This window comes from Plectropomus leopardus, chromosome 7, assembly GCF_026936395.1.
Source record: "Plectropomus leopardus strain MGB_pleo_1.0 chromosome 7, ASM2693639v1, whole genome shotgun sequence".
NCBI classification, from domain to species: Eukaryota; Metazoa; Chordata; class Actinopteri; order Perciformes; family Serranidae; genus Plectropomus; species Plectropomus leopardus.
Genome location: NC_142182.1, coordinates 4,694,957 through 4,717,412, shown reverse-complemented (window position 1 = coordinate 4,717,412; position 22,456 = coordinate 4,694,957). Strand labels below are relative to the sequence as shown.

Genomic DNA, 22,456 nt, shown 5'->3' with positions numbered 1-22,456 from the left:
AAGAAATTCGTAGATTTAGATAATTATTTCTTAAAATGCTAGCAGACTATTAATTTATTTTTTTTTAAAAATGAAATTTTAAAGCAGTTTTCCAGTTCATCTTCTTTTTTATTTATTTATTTATTTATTTATTTATTAACTTTCTCATTTCATGTGTTGTTTTTTTCTTCCTCTGATTTTCAAGTAATTTTCTTGTGTTTTCTTTCTAATTTCGTGCCAATATCTGGGGAATTTCTTCTTAAGTTGCTCATGGTCATTTTCTCATGTATTTGAAAGAAATAAAGCAGTTATGCCAAGGTTTTGTTTAGGTCATGGCCTTTTTTAAACTATCTTTCTTTTTTTCTTTTATTTATTTTGGGGCTAATTTTCTAGGTACTTTTATCGTAACGTCTTTTAATAATTTCTTGCTAATTTTGGGGTGGGTTTCAGTTTGACTGCTCGTTCTCGTCTTTGAGGACTGTCTCGCTGCTCTGTTGACTGTGTTCCAAAACAACAGACAGACGCAGAATGACTTGTAATGGAAAATAGTTTTCCTGGTCTTTATATGACTTCTCATCATCCAGATTAAAGGTCGTTGGCTCTCATGCACAAGAGTCATCAGCTATAGCTGCTGCTAAGAACAAGGGACTAAAATTTTACACATTAATATAATAACGCAATATTTCATTTTGTTTTTCCACATTATAAACTAGGGCAGCGCAATCATGGTCAAAATGACAATCACAATTATTTTAATTAACACTAACATCACAAGTATTTATCAAGATTATTCACTGATTTTTAGGGACAACATATTTTATGGCACATTCAAATTTAACCTTTTCAAACCTGAAATTGCTCCAAAAACTGCAATAAATTTGGGGGGGGTACAATAACGTTACCAGAAAACTATCAAAAAAGCAAAGTTAAAAAAAGAAAATTACCTAACAATTATCAAGAAAAGGAAAGTAAAAAAAAAAAAAAACACAACAAACAAACACGGATATTACCTGAAAAAAATGCTTAAGAAATAATACTAACGATTCCATAATGTTATATTAAATATATAATTACGATCATTATAAATATGGATTAAAAGACATTTTCCCCTAGCTTGATTTTTTTTTTTTTTAACTAATTTACTAATTACATTTTTTTTTGCCAAGTTGCTATTGAGTTTTTCCCATGAAAGAAATCAAACCAATTGGCTCGTGGTTCAATAGATTTTTAGATTTCAATACTTGTGAAAGGCATCTAAACCCAGCACAAGAAAATTTATGTTAATCCAGGTTTTAAAGAGGTTAATAAACTGAACAATACTTTTACTTTCATGTTATGCTACTGTGTTGTGCGTCAAAAAAAGACTTAAAAAAAAGGTTTTTTTCCAAAAAATTTTGTACGTCTCCAAGAAACAAAATATAGATATTCGTCCATCTTTGGGAGCTGGACGAATACGGTGACTTGCTGTAACGTTAGTGACATTGTTCTTCGCCTTCATGCATTCATCGTGCTGCAGATTATGTTGTTTTCTCAGATGGTTGAACAGGTCAGTTGAGCTGCTTTGTGGTGCAGATACAAGTTTCATGCACTTTGCACATAATGTCATTCCTCCTCTATTTTTGGGCTGCAGCCGCAACGTTAAGAAAAGTTTTTCTCAGGCCGCTGCTGCAGGGTGAGCGCAGAAGCATGACAGCTGCATGGCTGCTATTTTAGAAATTGCTGTATTTGATATGCAGCAGAGTTTTCTATCAGCGCGCATTTTGTGCAATAATATTGCAGTCGATCATGTTCATTTATTTGTGGAAATCTAAACCTGTGATGGAAATCAATATTTGATTAATTGTGCAGCTCTGTTAAAACATACTTTTAAGCCTTTTTTTGGCTCTCATTTGAATTTCATTGCTAATCTCAACTACTTTTTTCCTCTGTATGTACCTTAGGGCCTATTTCACTTATTACTGTAATTATAACCTCTGTTCCCCTTTGAAACCTGAAGCAACATCACTTTTCTTGTCCTGCTTTAAAACACCTTTCACAACATTTAAACCTTTGATCATAATTATATATTTAAATTATTTTAATGCTAGTACTGTAAATTTTAGGCAGTTTTTTCAGGTCATTTCCTTTTTAAAAATGTATCTTTCTTATTTGTTTGGCTGTTTTTTTTATTTTTCTTGATTTTTTTTTTAACAAATATTTTGCATATTTCCTGGTCGTTTCTTTTTTTTCTTACTCATTGCCTTCTTCCCATGTTTTTGAAAGAACTCAAGCCAATTTGCCTGTGAAACAGCTGTGCATAAATCACCAAAACATGCAAACTAGTAGTGCAGCCATAGCATTCAGCTATAGGAGGTTGGTGTGCGACTTCTCGCTGCCCTGGCTGAATTTCTTTATTTTCCTCATGGTTAAACACAACCCACAGTTTCCCTGAAAGTCATGACTAACGAGAATAACCACGCCACGGTTCACCAACCAGTCAAGTTGCAGTTTACATCCATGTCTGTCCAGACTCATATATGCAGTGAAAACTTTAAAGACATTTAATAAACAAGTATGAAGTGTGTTTTGGCATGATGGAGGGTATTACTATACTGATATTTAGTCCAGTGAATCATTTCCAGTAAAAAAGATATGCTGTCTTCATTTAGAGACTATTTTTACAGAGAAATCAAAGAATGCTTTGTTACACGGTGCAATGCCAATCACCTGAAACTCAATATCTGCAGAACCAGTGAGCCTGTGGTGGACGACCACAAGAACAGGACAGGACACAAAGGTGCAGCCGTGACAGAATATGGCAGCACAGACGATCTATACAATCGGCACAGATTTAAGGTGGACACCCAAAATCAGTGTCGCCAATGCAGCATCTGACCAAATGTCTCCCTTTCTGTTTCTGAGTTAATGATGTTGAATAAGTCGAGGCTTAAAACTAAAGGTGACCGTGTCTTTGCCTTCGGAGCCCCTCGGCTGTAGAACGACCTCCCTGAAGAGATAAAGCGCGCAGAATCACAACTTAAAACCCAAAATCACAACTTAAAACCCATTTTTATAGACTTGCTTCTATGGGATGTCACCTTTTTATATATTTTATCTTTTTAATTTATGTTTTATTTATTCTATTTCTTTGTATTTATGTTTTCATTGCTTTTATTGCTCTGTTTTTAAAAGGTGCTGTATATATTATCATCATCATCATCATCATCATTATTATTATTATTATTATCATTATTGTTGTTATTATTGCCAGAAAAAAGTTTTTGCAGGGTAAGTTTTTGTAATAGTCTGAAAATGTGTTGCTTTTTTTTGTTATTTGTAAGAGCAAGAGAGGAAAGTGTTGAGTTGAAATCAATTGTTTCTTTCTATGTCCATTTTTTTATTTTTAAGATTTCTATTGATTTATGTATTGATAATATGATAATTTAATATTATTCATTATGTCCTGTGTAGAATGTCAATCATCTGTGCTCTTGTGTATGTTTGTGTTCTTGTTTGCCTGAAAAAGCTGTGGGAAAAAAATAGAAATAAAATAAAATGCCGTTACTTCATCATTTTATCCTATTAGTCATTTGTGTAAGATTTTGTCATAGTTAGTATGAAATCTTGAGTTATGGCCAAAAACATGTTTTTGAGATCACAGTGATCTTCACATTTAACCACAAAAATTCACTCAGTTTATAGTTGAGTCCAAGTGAACGTTTGTGCCAAATTTGAGGTAATTCCCTCAAGGCGTTCTTGAGATATTGCGTACATGAGAATTGGACAGACCCAAAAACATAATGCCTGCGGTCGCGGCTGTCGCCGGCTCGGAGGCCTTAAAAACAGTCACAAATAGAGAATGACGCTGCAGTCTCCATTCCCTGTCAAGAGTTTGCTCCCTGCATACGCTCATGTTTGGTTTCTCTGTTTTCCTTCATGTTATCCATCAGGCACAGACACACATAGCAAGGCAAAATAAGGGGAACGAGTCCAATTCCAATCTTTTCTAAATACCATAAATCAATATGGCCGAGACCGTTGTCACTCCTGACTTTAACTCAAATCTTTGCCAAATGGCTGCATTGTTCAAACAAAACTGGGAGGATCCAGTATTTGAATATGAACATGTACTTGAGCCTGGTCTGCCCAGAGCTTTTCATAGCCTGGTGTGTGTGTGTGTGTGTGTGTGTGTGTGTGTGTGTGTGTGTGTGTGTGTGTGTGTGTGTGTGTGTGTGTGTGTGTGTGAGACCTCATAGACTGTAATTTCTGTTCCTTTTATTTTGCATTAAATCAATAACACCAATAAGTTCTCTTGTGCTACTTCTGCTTTGAGGAGCAGCGTGACGTGCTGTGTGACCAGCTGTTTAGGATTTATACTTTTTTTGCCACATTCTCTGGTTCTGCTTCAGCAAACACACACACACACACACACACACACACACACACACACACACACACACACACACACACGCGCACACACGCTTCAGTCTGAGGAGCTTTCTGGTACACATGTCCTGTTCTACCATCTTTGTCCACACACTCGGCGGATTTTCATTATCTACCATAAAACTGCGAATATAAAATACGTCTAATGGAAACGTGAAACGTCCATGAGGTGGTATTTCAAGCGATTCAAAAAAGCCATATTTTGCAAACTGCAATGAAGACACTTTTTTAACTCCAATAGGTCACCTGATGTACAACAAAGAGTCAAAGAGTCTCTACAAGAGCTGTTATTGCATCACATAACTCTTCAAAAGCTGAGCGGATCATCTGGAAGTTTTGAATCCACAATTCCTCTGTGAAATCGTGCACTATCACCTCCCAGAAACCCCTAACATGTGTAAGGGGCTTGCCTACGTCACCTTTGATTAGAAATAATGACAGCTAGTGCGGTGGCTGCAATAGAAATAAACCTGCTAATGTTTTGAACATCCATCAGCATTTTTCTTGGAATGTTTTTGCCAGAGAAGTCGCAGAACATCATTATATGGAAACGTAGTCATCTCACATTTGTGTTTATTCGACAATTCGAAAATATCGCTTCAGTTTTGTGCAAACTCTGAAATGAAAACCCGCCGGTCTTCTTTACATAGTAAACATGAGTTTCATTTTTGAGGACAGTCCAACCTCCAGTTTGATATTTTGTCTCACAGCTCAAGGGTCTAAGTGTCCTCTGCCTTCATACAGCCTGCAACCAATCAATTTGTTTTTTGTGTCTTCACTCTAAAATCTGACGTTTTTGTGGGTGTGTGAACGCATCGCAGCAGGCCATCTGTGAGTTCTTTTTTTTTCCTCAGCAGCAGTTTATCACTCGCACTGTGAATAATTTATGTGCCAATCAATCGATGGATGAGAAGAGCTGTTTGCAGGTGTTTGTAAGTAAAAGCAAACTCTTAGACCCACCAGATTAATCTAAAGACTAATCGATTAATCGAAAAATTAATCGGTAAAAAAATAATTGTTAGGTGCAGCCCTAATATTTACATTTCCATAGCTCTCTGAATCAACAGTGCAGCTCCATAAATCTATTTGTGGCGGCAGATATTTTAGTTGTGGCGGCCCGCCACAAATAAACGAATGTGTGGGAAACCCTGTGATAACTCACTACTGTTACACTTAATTTGAGCTTTTATCATTTCCCAGTAAATGTCACTTGTGGCCTCTGTGTCCAAGTGTTCAGCAAACATTACACAGCCTCACTTTCATTTACATACTCAGCTCAGATTAAGCTAATCGGACGTTGCAACTATACTGGCACACGACACAGCCAGCAATTCATTCCCTGCTGGTGTTTGACTCACACAGAACAGCTTCTGTCTTTGCAACTGGTGTTGTTTATCACTATGATCAGTTTTATTTCCATTTAGTTCAACGCTGCTTCACACAATGGCTATAAAATGCTGTTTTTGGTTGTTGTTTTCATACATTGTAAGGTGAAACCTTCTCACCTCCCACACGTCAAGCCACAAAAAAAGACTTGCAAGCTAAGAGCAGGATGCTCTTCAAACACATGAATACAGTAAGAACATCCAAGGTTCACACATATTCTTACCAATAAATGTTCAAGACTTTTCCATGACTCTGAGGAAAATTTTAAAGTTTCTCTGAAATGGCCAACAATACTCTTTATCAGTTCTTTATCAGAGATTTTTAAAGAAAAAAAGCTTTTTTTCCCTTTGAAACTGTTGGCTACCTTTAAAGGAAAAAAGGTAATCTCTTTTCTTTAAATTTTATTGTGGCTATTATAAAATAAATACGTTGACAATGTGTTTTTCTTTGAAAGTTTTGGGTGATTTTAATGAAAGAAATTGCTTTTATCTTTTTTAAAAAACGTTTTTTTCTTTTTTTCTTTTTTTAAATTTAGGAGGATTTCTTTAAAAAAAATCATGCCAGGCATGTTTTCTTAAAAAAATCCCCCAAATTCACCATATTTCACTGACAGAAACTGTATAAAAAAAAAAAAAAAGGAACAGCTATTATTGTTGGATTTTTTTTTTAATTTTCCGATACAAGTTTGTAAAATAAAATTCCCTGACTCTTCCAAAATTATTTATGTGTATCTAGTTTTCAGAAACCTTTCTAGGCCTGGAAATAGCTATTTTCAAATTCCATGACTTTTCCAGGATTTTCATGACTGTATGAACCCAAAGATAAAATGTTAGGCGTGGATAACCTTCATAAATAGATTATTCTTTTACAAACTTAAACACCAAAAAAGATCTCCAGTAAAAGCAGAACAGACACTGACCTAACTCCAAAAAGTACCATCTCTAAAATAGATCAGTGGGGCCTCTTACATAATCATTAGACACTGCAGACGTGACCAGAAGACACTCAAGCCTCCCTGATTGATTTCTAAAAGGCTCCCGTCTCACGGCTTGCTACCTATAATGAGCCCCTCATGCTCGCAGCACAACCAGATTCCTTTCATCTCGGGCCTTTTGTGATCAAGGCGCTCCACAGGAAGTGCTTACTTGCACTAGCGCCCTTCTTACGCAAATGTGATGTAAGTTAGGTTTCTGACTACAATCCTGGCAGGCAGGTCTGTCAAAGGAGGAGAAGTGAGTCACAACTCTTTCTCACACACACATGTAGAAAAACACACTTCAGGAGAAGCACCCGTCAATATGCCGAATCCTCCTTAAATTACTGTAAATCAAAGAAATTAGTTTTTCTGTTATGATTGTGTTATTTTCTACACAACTCTCAAAAAAGGCGAAATCGTTTCACAGAATTTAAGTTTCCGAAAAGTGAACATTGCTTTAACTGAAACAGGACTCATGAGGTTTTAGTTACTGAAACTAATGAAACCCTCTTGGCAGCCACGCTCACTTTCACAAAGCTCTTTTTCTCACAGTAATCTCAATTATTTGCTGTGCGTGGGGATGTTGTCGGAGACGCAGAGTCAACGCTCTTTGCCTCCTTTTTGGAAGTCGTCTCTGTGAGACAGCAGAGCAAATGGCTCAGCATTGTTCCTCAGCCCACATGAGCGCTCCGCTCGACACCGAGCACAACAGCTCCACTGAGGAAATGCACATTCATCCTTCAACCCCGAATAAAGAAAAAAACCCTTTTCCTCATATTCCAGCCGTCACAGACCAAAGAATACGTGACATCGTCGAAAAGCCGGACGCATGATCGCTGTACACAGGGTGTCATCGTCGAAACAAACACGCAAGTCGAGAGAATTTCTGTATAATTCACCCACTTTACTTGATTCAAAAGACAAGAATTAGCATTAACATTATCTTCCACTGAGGTCTCATTCAGCTTCCTGTCATAAATACACAGCAGACTATGGTTTACTAAAAGGGCAGCTCATGATAAATGACACCATTCTGAGTAATGCTCTCACTTTCTATGTTAACTAAATGTGCAGCACATATGTGACGTTTAACTGATGGCTTAAAAGCATCGAAGTGCATAGTTATCCTACAAAACATTTCCATTAGTCTGAGGGTTCAGGGTTCAGGGTTTGGGGTTTAGGGTCAGGGGTCCTTTGTGACAGCCAGCCCCGGCAGTCAGTGACTGTTTGTGTTTGTTTTCTTGAAGCAAAACCAATAAAACATCTCCTACACCCTAAAAACAAATTATTTGCCCCAAAAACAAAACAAAACAAATGATGCATGCAATGAGTACACTACATTTTATGCATTTTATACACTCTATTTTTACACTCATTTTTTTATTCATATCACCTTATGTTATGTATTCTGAGCATCCCATTTTTATCCTTTTTTAGATCTTATTTTACATGTATTATTAAGTAGGTTTTATCCATGTGAAGATGCATTCTATGTATTATATTCTGATCTTAATTTCTTTTTACATGCAAGTTTTTATAACGTCTTTACATCTTCTACGTCATTTTATGTAAAGCACTTGGTGCATGTAATTTCTTTGTTGCAAAGCACGCTGGGCTGCATTTCTTCCTATTTTTATTGTTATTACTGAGTTAGGAGAATTACCTTCTCTTCTGCAATCACAGGCATTTTTAAGTAACGCTTACTGAATAACTGATAGTGAACACACAAGTTTTTAAGAAAATGTCCTTTGCGTTATAATTGTTTGGCCTGCAGGTCTCTAACACAACATCCTAGCTGTCTGAATTTCTGCAGGCATCTTAAGTGAAGGTGGAGAAGAGTTAAATTATCACACCGATTTCATTACTTTATCACAAGTTAAATTTTGCTTTAAATCAGTTAACACACATTTAAGCTTAAACTGCACACAATTAGTCATCAAAATTATGTTTGCAACTTAAAATGTTTTTTTTTTTTGTCCTCCAACCATGCATTTATTTCGGCGATGGTGATAGGTCCATTGAATTATGTTGAGTGTACGCTTGTGAGATCCTTCGAAAGATTTTGCTGTAAAACAAATAGTGTAATAGCATTAGGCAACAAAATTCCAGTTTACAGTATATCTTTGAGTGCAGACGCCTCGCATACACAGTAGTTTGAGAACCACAAGATTCACTAGTAAAAGCTAGTAAATACATGCCATAGCTGGCAGATAAAGATATTGATTAATCGTTTCCAGGAGGGGAAAAGCCATATTGTTTGTTTGACCAATATTTTGTGGGGGGGCACATAAAGTATATTTTGAAAGTCAGGCCAAGAGCCATTTAAAATTGGTTTAAGGGTCACAATTGGGCCCCTGACCAGACATTGGATATGCTTGGGTTATTTGAAATTTTCAAAAGATTGCTGTTCATTATGATTATGACCTTTTGATGTTATTTTACTGGACAGTATTTGAGAGTCAGCTCAAATGTTATCAGAACATTCATCATTTCCTCATAATTATTTATTACACACTGTAAAAAAAAATGTTTTAACTTATGTTAACAAAATGTCCTGGCTGCCTAAAAAATTAAGCTGACTGAATTTGAAAAGACAAGTTGAGGTCATTTTTTATGATTAAACTTGTTTTCTCAAATTCAGTCAACTTAAAAATTGAAGGCAGCCGAGACACAGACATTTTTAAGTTAAAACAAACTGTTTAAACATACATTTTGCATTCTGTTTTAAAATGAGTTGGCATAATTCAACCAGTTATGCTTTAAATTTGGCCCACCTTAGAGTGTGGTGTTTTAATTTGTTGGCCCCTTTTTTAACTCGGAGCACCTGGCCCTCTGAACGTCTCTGCACGGTCTGGTTTTGCTTAATTCCTGTTCTCATAGAGATGATTTCCTGGCAATCACTGATGGCTGCTGTTGACTGGCCAAAGTTCGAAGGCTGCCTGTTTCCCCAGAACAACCACAATCAATAAAGAATCACTGGTTCGTAAAAAAAACTCACAGCACGCCACATTAAACCACATCAAGGAAATGTGATCAAAAATACACACCCTCCCAAACAGCACATAGTTATTTCACCAGATGTTAATTAAAACTGTGAATTCTTTCAAATATACACAACAGACCAGCACATAAAGTCAAAAACGGTGTTTGCTATCACTCAACCAAAAGTCTAACGTTATGTCCGACCAATGCAGACGCTGACTAAGTGCACATATAACATCAGCGGTTTCATAATCAATAGAAACCCACAAAATAATAACAAAAATAATATTCTCACATCTAGTTTCCTTATTAAACAGAGAAATACAGCTGTGAATTCAACTTTCTCTCGGTCGCAGAAGACTTACGAGTTTTGATTGCTTCGTTAACGCATCACAAAACGCACGTCATTCAAACTCAACAGAAACAAAGTAAAACTCACCCAAACGGATGGACGGTGTGACATCGGGTTGTTTTTTTAGCAAGCAATCACTTTGTTTCCAGCAGCTTTTGTGCCACTAGAACTGTTTATTTAAGCCAAAAAATGATCTTCTGCTAATCGTAACAAAGTGTATTTTGTGCCCTATCCTCATCCCGTTTACCCTTTAGAACCTCGACTGACGTCAGTTTTGTTGTGCTGCATTCAGACGCCTTTTTCAAGCATTTACACCTATGGAACCACAGAAAATTGGTTTTATTTCTTTTGAAGGTATGGGGAACGGCAATGAGCAACTTAGCAATAAATGTCCAGAAAATGCAGTAAAAATTATTAAAAGGTAGCGAGAAAGTGACAGTGAAAATTAGATGTAGGGAAATTATTAGATATTATTTTTTTTTAAAAAGCAAAATTGTCCTGAATTTTTTTTTTATTTATTTATTTTAAAAATATATTTTTAATTTTTTGCACCTTTTTCTTGTCTCTTTTTGTTTTTTACTTCTCAGTTTTTGCTTATTTTCAGGTAAATTTCTTAATGTCTTGCTAATTTGGGAGGAAAGTTAAGTTGGTTAAGTTGCTTATAGCCTTCTTTACATGTTTTTGAAAGAAATCATGCTGATTTGCGCAAGTTTCAAAGGGTTAACCACAACATTTTTAAAATGTAAAGTTCAAATTATATATATTAAAGCATACAAATGTTACATATCCGTGATGTACAGAAATGTACAATGGTAGGCATGGGTTGAGCTGCGCCTTAAAAAACTACCCCGTGTTTGTCTCCTTTTCTGGGGCTGAAGTAAGAAAAAAATATCACAATGTAGTGAAAGATGACTCACACACAGAACAAAAAAAATCTGGATTTCAAATATCTCTATTTAAGATGTCGCAGGGCTGTACAGACAGTGAAAAAATGTACATAGAGTGCAAAAAATGCAAACATTTCAGTCCAAGTTTGACTTTCCTCGGTGCAGAGTGAGACATGCATACTGTAACAGTTTTAGCACCATAGCACTTTCTGCATTCTATGCACATTTGCAAATTTTTTCACTGTCTGTACCTGCAACATGAAAAACAGATATTTGAAATCCAGACTATTTAACTAAAATATGTGCCATTGAAACTGCAATTTTTGATCCCACAGCCATCAAAGCACGAAAACATGCATTGTATTATTCTGGGTGTCATTCTGGGCTTTTGCCTCGAAATTTTAAATCTGTACTATTTTCCACTTGATGACATCAGTTTTTTGGCATATAGAGAAAATGCATGCTGTTTCCATTAAGTGCAGTCACAATCAATGTTGCTGCAAATCACTGACATATCTCAGGCTGTGATCATCCAAAAAAAATCTACTTAGCAATTAGTATATTGAAAATAATTCATTTTTTGGTTTTTTTTCCTTCTTTTGTCTAAAAAAATAGTGGCATCATGACAAAAACCTGGCATTTAAAGGGTTAAAATTCCAAAAAAAAAGAAAAAAAAGAATATTTCATTTTTATGATTAGGACTGATGTTGGTTTGAAAAAATTACCTCAGTGAAAGTAAAAAATAATATTAATGTATAATATTTTTTCAAAGCACATGTTGTGCACAGAGCGATACGAGTGTGTGTAATATCAAAGAGGGTCCAAAGGGTTAAATTGTCTCTGTAGTTGGATGCATAGAAAGCAAGTTTGGTGCACTGAGTTGGTATTGTGACTTTAGTAGCATTATAATATTGTACTGTAGGGCCTCTGTTGATCCCCACCCCTATTTGATAATGATGCTCGAAAGTGAACAGTAATACTGATCCTGTATTATGTGTTAACAAACAGGAGCTACATTTAAGCAATCAGCCATCGTGCGGTTTTACCACAAACCAGTGAATGCAACTCGCTAACATTAAGCAAAAGAGCCAATAAACTACCAGGATCATGGATCAGATCAGTGGATTCATGAAGCAGCATGCTGTGTTTACAGCTATGCGGTTGCCATGAGGGAACTTCCATGACATTGTGCCTCATGATCAGGTGTTATCTACCCAAGCATGTCTCACAGATTCATTAATTCACAACAAAATAACCTTTCAGTGCATCATTGACTTATATCATCCTGTTACACCCATAAGAACGAGCACAAGCTATCAAAAAAGGGCCTATAGGGTTTAATAATATCTGTTTTTATTATTCTTAAGGTCGTGTGTACGACTAATTGAGCTGAATTATTGAGATTTCTGGCATAAATCTTTTGTAGACAAGCAGGTAAACCACGGTCGGGTGCACCAACCCTCAACCACGTCCACTTTTCCTCAATAATAACAGTCTTCAAGACATCACACACTGTTGTAAGCACACCTCTAGCTCGGGTGTGATAGGCAGACATCCAAAAAGCCTCTAACAAGGTGTGTTGATAAAACAATGGGCCTGGCTTTGTGGAAAATGTCAGCGGTGTTGATATTAACAGAAGGGGAAATAAAGGCTTCTATTATTTTGTCATTATTCTGCTGACTTACAAAATATTACAAATGGTTACAGACATGGCTCCCTTTTGTAGTTAACTATATATATATATATTCATATTTATATACGTGTGTGTGTGTGTTTGTGTTTGTGTGTGTTTGTGTTTGTGTGTGTGTGTGTGTGTGTGCGTGTATAGTTAACCCTTAGAAACTTGAGCCAATTGGCTTGATTTGTTTCAAAACTTTGGAAGAAGGCCATAAACAACAAAAGAAGTAATAACTGAAAAAAAATTGCAAGAAATTAGTAAAAAGTACAAGAAAATTACCTGAAAAGAGGAAAAAAGATTAAAATAAAATAAACAAATAAATAAGGATAACAACCTATTAATATATTTTTTCTCTTTTTCCTAGACATTTTCTTCTGGCTTTTTCAAAATAATTCCCTGAATCTACTCATTACTTGCAATTTGTGGAACATTTCTTAACCAGTTGCTCATTACCTTTTTTCCTTGTGTTTTTTTTAAAAACATCGCATCAGTTTGCTCCAGGCTCAAAGGTTTAAAAACCTGTGAAAGGCTTCTGAAAGCAGCACAAAAAATGTGACGCGGCTATGGGTTTCTAAGGGTTTATGTGTTGAAGATACAGGATAGAAAACAATTAGGATAATTGTATGTTTAGGGAAAATAGATCCTAATTTCCTGTTATATATATTTGTTTGGTTGTGTTGCTGTCAGGATGACCAAGTAGAGTCAAAGTGTCTCTTCCTTTGCTTTTATCACTCAATCAGTAGTTAAAATATTCATGCATAGTAATATTTATGATGACTTACAGGCCTATTGGCATTGGACTGATACACTGAGTAGCCCAGCAGCTGATCAACAGTGGAAATATCCTTTAAATATTTACATAACTTAAGCTAAACCGCCCTGTCAGATTATGAGAATAACAGTATCATTGAAGATGGCACATCGTCCGCTCTGCAGGCAGGTAGCACCACATAAACACCAGTTTGTTATGGGGATGCAGGCTGCTGCAGTAGGGGTTCTCAGCTGGTTTCATGTCACACACAAACAGACCCCCTGCTGATGGGTTTCATTTCCAGGGACTATTAAGAGAAGATCTTTGTTGTTTAATTATTTAGTTTAGGAATTTAAACCTGCTAAAAGCCTCCAGGGGCCAAATAATGATCAGTGAGAGACACAGGGGTGTAGATAATGACAGTGCAGCCGCACCGGGGCCCATGAGGTGAGGGGGGCCCCTGCGACACTGTGTTAGATGAAAGCTTTGCAGAGAGTGCCACCTTAGAAATACCCCTGTGCACAAAAAAAATTAAATTGCTTACTATATCTAGCCATTTGTATTCCCGAGTAAAGATAATCTCACCTCTACCATGGTTCTCTTTTTGTTTTTTGTAAAATTTCAGGAGAAATCTGAAACAAAATATGATGCTTATTCTACATACACAATAAAAACAACAATGGAATTAAACAGATACTTTCTTATTTTCTATGGTTATTTTGTCATATAGATATTGCATGCATGTTAATGTTATGCAATGTTATTAACACCTGTTGAAGCGCCTGCTGCATCATGACCTACCATCACTCTGTTGTACATCATGTGACCTATATATAAAAGCGAAAATTTGAGAAATATGGCTGTTTTTGAATCGCCTAAAACATCACCTCATGCGAGTGTAAAAACTTATTTGCGATTAATGGGAATTTTTTGACTTGTTTCCATTATTTTGATAACAATTCCAATTTGAGCAATTTGAAGGTTAATGGAAACCCGCTTTTTGACGCCATAATGCCAACAAGTCGAAATATTGCCATTATCACGATATGAATTTTTCTTTTGAAATTATTTAAAAATTCTAACATTATTATTATGGACGACATGATATGGCACACCCCTTACTAGGGCCCATCATTATAGTGTGCCCTGGGGCCCCTCGGAACTACCTTACACCACTGGAGACACTTCAAGGGATCTTGGCCCCTGCACATGTGTGTGAGAACCAAAAGGCCGCGGGTCACAGGTATGAAAGGTGTTGCATACGGAAGTGATGGGGTGGGGGGGTATGGTGGGGGTGAAGGCCACACCAACAGAAGCACGAGACATGAAAGCAGTGACACGCTGCCTTTTTCCTCTGAACTGCGTCAACAGAGTGTGCGTAATCTCGGTGCGCGTCTGCGTCCAGACAAGAAAAGACAAACACCAAAGTTGCCTGTGGAATGTGAATCCTTGCATGTTTTTTTACTTACTTACACACACACACACACACACACACACACACACACACACACACACACACACAAAGGCTGGAAAAGCAACTCACGGTGGCCGAGGTCAGGCTGCTGTCTGTGAGCGTGAGGTGGTGCGGCTCCCATCTCCGCAGGAACTTGGAGGTGAGGATCTTGCTGAGGAAGGTGCGGGGGTGTTTGACCACGCATACCTGGATGTCCCCCTCGTGCAGCAGCTTGTATCGCATCCCGCTGCTACTGCAGTGGTGCAGGGACCTCTTGCACGGCCCTGCGCTCAGCTTGGTGTTATTATTCCCCTCCGACATCTCCCCCAGCAGAGGCTTGTTCTCCTCGCACTGATAAAACTGGTTGTTGTGCAGCTCGTTGGCTCCGCCGCCGCCGCTGCCGCTGGTGAAATCCATAGTTCAGTAATCCAACAGTTTATTGTTTCCAAATGTGACTCTCGGAGAAGGGAGGGCGTCAAAGAATCCTACATGTAAATTTTTTAAAATAAGGTCGTTCGGATCGAGCTGGAGGGGGGGTACCTACCTACCCACCGCTTTAACACGACCTGAGTGACTGTAGACACGGCCGAGACAGGCGCAGAAATGCCACGATCAGTGTCTCACGGCAGGATATCCACACGGAGGAAGGTTTTCGTGATACAGTGCAAATAATCCACCATTTTCCTCTCCGCACAATGCCCCATAAATTGTCTCCACGGTGCGCGTCTCGCCTCCACCCCCCCACCACCAACGAGCTATTCAATATGTTAGGGCCATGGCCTTATCCATTCCGTCCGCCCCGGTGCCAAACACAGTAATCCACGGCGAGGGGCGCATGGGAATAACGAGAAAACGGCGGAAAATATCCAATGGCGGCGGCGCTAGGCTCCTCCGAAGGGTTTTGTGGTCATTACAGGCTCACTGGCACGGTTTCCTTTTATTCAGTCTTTTCCCCCTATCTTGGTGTAAAGGAGCCAGCACTCTCCGGCAGCGCCGTGCCGATTGGTCCCTGCTCGTTCATGTGATACCGGACTGACGTCAATGGGGAGGCGAGCGGATGAGCCGTGTGTCTTTTGCGCTTGACTGTCTGCCGAGGGCGCACGCTCACCCCACCCCCCTACCCCTCCTTCTCCTCCTCACCTCGCCCCTCTTCCCACCCTCCCCCCTTGCTTACAAAAAAAAAGAAAAGCATGGAGGAGGGCGCAGGGACTTCAAGAGAATCGCTCTGTTTTTTTGCTGGAAGTGATGCAGTCCACAATCCACACCATTTTCCAGGGAAGCAGCGTAGATGATGAGATGATTACTGTTAAGGTGTTGATGCAACGTGTTAATTAAGAGGGAGGAACCGGAAGGTGATGTCACCCAGGTAGGGCTTGGTGGTGATTTTTTGGCCCGCGGGCCAAATCTGTGTCCCGATAGGGTGTCCTTTACTAATTCATAATAAAAAATAAAATGATTCACCCAAGAATTTTTTTGTTATTTTTGCTCACTTTTTGCACACTTATTTGCACTTTTGTTATTGCTCTTCTTAATCTTTTTGGCTTTTTTGTCGTTGTTTGTCCTCTGTACATACTGTACATATCTTTATTATTAATATTGTTATTTTATTGTATTCTATTTTATTCTATGTTAAGTGCTTTCCTTTGTATATATATATATATTTGCATTATTTTGCCTTTTTAACAAATATTATATTCAGTTGCTTCTCTTATTTGCTGCTGTAACGAAACAATTTCCCTCGCAGGATTAATAAAGTTTCTAAATACAATATAAATAGAATAATATAATAATATATTACAAATATAAATTTCTATTCTATTTTTAGTATACATAAGGTGCATAAAACAGCATCAAAATAAAGCTTGTTTATAAAAAAACAAGAACAAAAAACACAAAACACAAAAAACAAATCTTAGAAATGTTCAAAAAATCTAGAAAAATCTGAAAATCTGAAAAAATGTCCTTAAATCCTGAGAACGTCTTAAAATCTGAGGAAATGTCAAGGAATTCTTGAAATGTCTTTAAATCCCTAAAACCTGAGAAATCTCCTAAAATGTTACAAATGTCCTTAAATCCTTGAAACTTGCTAAAGCTGTAGAAATATCCTAAAATCTGAAACATCCAAAAATCCATTAAATGGCCTTAAACCCTAAAAACATGCTAAAAACCTTGAAACGTGCCGAAGTCCTGAAATATCCTAAAACTGGAGAAACGTCCCAAATCCTACAAATAGTCCAAAATCCTACAAACATCCTAAAATTCAAAAAATGTCCTAAAATTTCAGAAACATGTACGGGGCTGCTGCAAAGCCAGCTGAGTATCCATGCTTAAAGGGGTGACTTAAAATTCACGTCAAAACTCAGTCATTGAGCACTGGTGCATATATTTATTGAGACTGGGATGTCTGCATGACTGTAAGTCAAACCATAGCCAATTAAAGTTGTTTTCCCCTCCCCAAAGCCAAAATTAAAAAAAATAATGCTTAAAAAATGATTTAAAAGGCCTGCACCACCGTCTCCCCTCTCACAAATAAAAAACAAGTTATGTTTAAATATTCAGACCTAATCTTGTTGTGAATTCATTGTTTGTTTGTTTTTAATTAAATAAAAAAAAATTTAAAAAGGTAATAATGAAAAAGAACTGATCATTTTTTACCGATGCATTTCAGAAAGTGTGTGGTCTTGAAAATTTACCTCAAAGTCATGGAAAAATCAGGGAAATTTATTGGTAAAAACATGAACCTTGATAGTCTTTTAATGCAATCTCAATGTGTTAAAAAATACTTTATGTTGTCTGAGCACACAATTCCTTTTACCTTTTAGTCTAACACAACCATTGTGCCTTACATACTTCATTTGGTCGACATAGTCACAGTAGTGTTCACGGCCTCCAGCAGCTGTGAGCTGGCAGTCAGTCTCACCAGATCAAGTTTGGACTCAGGTCGGCCGAGTTACTGCAAAGAGAAAGACGCACACCTCGGCACACCCTGGCAGAGATTTATCTCCTTTGTCATGGATACTTCAGCAGGGTGGATGTTGAGCCATTAAAAGCCCCGAGGTCATACCTTCCACCTCAAGAGCCTCAGCACCATCACTCATGGGAAATTCCTCATGTTTCCAGTTACTGACAAATTAAACCTGGTCACAGGAAGTGGATTTCTTTTAATAGACTATCAGGTTTTTTTTAATGCTTCCTGTGCTGTTGCTTAAATGGCGTCACAGATTGATTAACATGATTCCGTCAGTACTTTTTCAATTATTCAGTCATTTTCCCTGCTGGCATTTTAACCACTTCGCGTTTTAAAATCTCCCGTCAAAAACGTCAATGAAATACATCCATATCTTTATATTAAACTCCAGTTTAGTATTTTAATTATATTTTTATTATACTATGTATTTTATAATACCCAGGGCACATTAATCATTTTTTCTCAGTTTTTGAGATTTTGGGATTTTTAATGTTTACATACTGCACTGCTCACTCTATTTATTTAATTACTCATTTAATAACTCAGTGTTTTTATTTGTTATAATGTTTTCATTTAATGATCACCCAGACCAGAGTGCTTGATTTCATTCTTTTCTCAGATTTTAAGATTTTAGGATTTTTATTGATTACATACTGTACTACTCACTCATTTATTTATTTATTCATTCAGTCATTTGATAACTGAGTTTTTAAAATGTATTATAATATTTTTATTTAATGATCACAGAGACCTGAGTATTTAATTCTGTTCTTTTCTCGGTTTTTAAGATTTTAGGATTTTTACACTTTCATACTAAACTGCTAACTAATTTATTTATTTATTCATTCATTCATTCAATAACTCCCTTTTTTTTAAAAAAAAATCTTATAATATTTTTATATAATGATCACCAAGACCTGAGTATTTAATTTCATTCTTTTCATGTACTGCAATGGCTGAAATAACAATAATCTATCCTTGAATTTCAGAAAAGTTGGGACATTGTGTAAAACGTAAATAAAAACAGAATACAGTGATTTGAAAATCTCTCTTGACCTCCATTAACTGAATACTGCACAAAGACAAAATATGAGTGTTAACTTTATTGTTTGTTTGCTGTTGTCTTTTTTGTAAATATACACTTATTCTCAATTTGATGCCTATAACGTGTTTTAAAAAATGGGACAGGAGCAAAAAAAAAGACTGAGAAAGTTGTGAAGTGCTCAAAAAAGCCAGTTTGGAACATTTCAAGCCCGGTACAAAAAAAAAGGTCTCTAGGATCCTTCCTTGACTCTGAGAAACACCCTACGAGTCAGATCTACCCCTCGTTCCTCCACAGCTCAACCCTCTCGCCCAAATATTGACATTTTAGGGTCCAAAAAACCAAGATGGCGATGGCCAAAACGGCAAACCTAAGGTTTCAAAACAGAAGTCCACAAACCATGAGGTGACAGTTATATTCAGTTATACAAAATACAGTTTAAAGATATCAGGCCAACATGACACATTTTAAAAAAACATTGACCTGTGGTGGTTGCACCTGCTGCTGCACAGCTGATAGGTTGGTAATCCTCCTGCACACGGTAGTTTTTTATAGTTTAAACTTAGTCCCCTCATTTAATTTTGTTGACCTTTTACCCTCATGCATATAGCACTCATATCAACAAACAGAAAAAATGACGACACATAGATTTTGTTTCCTACATTGTTTATTTCATTTTGGCAGTGCCTTAGTTTCTATTTGTAGTGCACTCATTTAGTAAACCTTCGCACAGTGGTTTAATTATTCCAGATTTTAAGATATTGTCTCTCATATTTGTGCCTCCTCAAGTACAGTTTTTTTTTTTGTGGCATTCACATTATTGAAAATTATTTTAAACAAACAACAGCAACTTTTTCCCTCCAAATAATATCTCTATTTTATTTAATACATACTATTTGTTTGGTAGTAACAATTTTTTAAAATTAAATTAAAGTAAATTAAATTTCATTTCATTGGTTACAACTTAGGTTTTTACTTTTACTGGTTTATTGGTTTATCTATTATTTGACCTTTTTCTAAATAATACTATTTATTAGTTTTTCTCATATGTTATCATCTTTTATTTGTCAGTTTTTCTGATTTTATTATATTTTCATTTAAAAAATAATTTCATTCATATGTATTATCTTCTTTTAATGGTCTTCTTTTAGTATTATTATTTAATTAAATTTTTTACATTCTTTAATCAGTTCTGACACGTCTGTCCTTTTATTGGTTTCTTCTTCATTATTCTTAATTATTATTTTAAGAGTTTTTAGTTTTAATGGATTTGAATCACTGTTATTGCAAGGTGGCGGCTTTGTTTTGTGCCTGTAACTTGTACCTTGCACTTTGTCCTTCCACCTTGAATGAAATGTGCTATATAAATAAAGTTTTGCTTGCTCGCTCGTGTCCAAAGAGAAAATTCTATTCATCTTCATTATATTGAGGTGGTGGCAGCAAACACAGATGTGTGTATAAAAACCTTGACATTAGGGCAGATAACTATCCCTCAAATGCAAACTGAAAAGTGCACTCCAGGTCACACGTGGCTTATATTTAATACACATGTGGGGGGTGGGGAGTGATATCATCCTCCAAATGCGGGTGGAAAATATACTGCTTGACGACGTCACTGTTTGAAACTCCCGGAGGAATGAGCCAGAGGGAGCGAGGCTTTAAAAACACAGGTGAGTGTTGGGGCCAAGCAGCAAGGTGCAACAGCCTGTACTAAATGTAAGTGTCAGGGAACAGAGGATTCACAGCTTCCCTCCTCAAGGGCCCCGAGTCTCAACAACAACCACCTCAGTGTCAGCGCTGAGATTTTCACCTGGCCCCCCCTCTGGGGACTTCCTGCAGTTCTCCTAAAGCCTTTTTTTTTTGTTCCACCCACAATCTCTCATCATCTGACTCCTTCCTGCCGCATCACCAACCAGTCATCCAAGTCAGTGTTGTTCTGGAGACAAGTTACGACTCGCTGACCGGCGCGCTGGCAGACTATCTGCTGTTGTGTCAACAGTCAGTGAAGGCCAAAGGGGAAAGAAGTACAGCACGAATGACTGATTATCAATAAAGCACGGACTGTTTGTGGGAAGAAAGCCCTAAAATGTAATCAAAGAGACATTTTAATGGGATTCTGTAGAAAATAGAAATTAATTAATCTCTTTTATGTGTTGAATGATTTGACTGCAGAGAAAAGAAACATACTGTGAAGAGACACCTGAGCTCTGCTAGTCAAACCATTAACTTTTATTTTTTTCCCTTTTTCTTCATATTGTTGATGCTTTCATATTGACTTTTTTGTGTCTTAACAGTACTTTGTACAAAACCTTTTCAATAATATGTCAGTAATACTAACAATAATTTCTGAACATTGCACTTTTTAAAAAAAAATGTTGATTTTTTTGTCAATTTATAATAATTTTTCACATTATTTTTTTATTTATGTTTAGTGATTTCTAATTTTTATTATTCTTTATCTATTTTTAAAATGTATCTATTCATTTCTCTAAAATTTTCTAATGAGTGTTGCTCTGGTGTCTTTTAATTTGCTCTGTGTGAGGGTTTTAATATTTGTGAAAGGCATCTGAAAGCAGCAAAAGAAACGTGATGTCACTCCTGGTTGGAAAGGGTTAAGCAAAAATGACCAATGGATTTTGAATTTATCTTTTTTAAGAACAATAAAAAGATTTTGTTGTCCTTGCTCAAGATTTACATAGTCTTGCTGATCATAAAAAAAAGCCAGTGGAGCAGATTTTAGACCACAATGAGCAAATCATCTGAAACTATGATGCATATAGACTTTAAGCAACGGTGTCTTTTCTGTATTGACACACAGAGAATCACTGATTAGTTTTATTTTCAGCCAAACACAGTTTCTCGGGATAAATCTGCATCAAATCCCAAGGTGCCATGTCAGCCACCCCTCCCCAAATCAGTCACAGGACTCAGGTTAGCTGGAATCCAGAAGTGGTCACGAGAGCTGCTTACTTTAACCGAATTACTTCCATCCTGGTCATGCTACGTAGTTCTGTTTGTTAATCCCCGTCTAGACTTCTCTTGACCAACACATGTACAATTTATAGTGCTGGTGCATTTTGGTTTTGCCCAACTTTGTATTTCTGGCAGAAAAAAACCCCCAAACAGACATGAATAAACTTGTTTTGAGGAATGGTGAAAATATCATGTCATATCAAAACTTAATGTGAGAAAGTTAGTTGCAATAACACAATTTTATATATTTTTATATATATTATATATATTTTTTATATAACACTTTTCAAATTCGTTTTAATTAATGTGGAAAAATTTGTAGGACCAATGTCATTTTTATGAGTAATCAACTTAAAATGTGTGCTCATTATTATGGTGATTAATTGACACTTTAAAATTTTAAATAATGTAATATATACTCATAAAAGTTGTTTCAACCACTTTTTTCAAATTATTTAAAAGGAATATTAAAGTATTAAGTGTGTGCTCATTGTGGTTTTGGCATTATTCTGTTGTAGTTTTTAAGTTTTGTGCATTTCTGTGTTTGCATACATATTGTATCAATTTTACATTTTCATAAAAAGTGCAAAGAAAGCACATCTAT

The 22,456-nt window shown here is 36.5% G+C and overlaps 1 protein-coding gene across 1 annotated transcript in view; it reads right to left on the bottom strand.

The window, feature by feature from the left end:
- Positions 1–15,912, bottom strand: part of cmip (c-Maf inducing protein) — a 58,157-nt gene extending 42,245 nt beyond the window's left edge. The window contains exon 1 of the mRNA XM_042495532.2: positions 14,960–15,912. Coding sequence (XP_042351466.1) covers positions 14,960–15,286 — 327 coding nt within the window. The 5' untranslated portion in view covers positions 15,287–15,912. The remainder of the gene's footprint in view (positions 1–14,959) is intronic.
- Between the last annotated feature and the right edge of the window lie 6,544 nt (positions 15,913–22,456).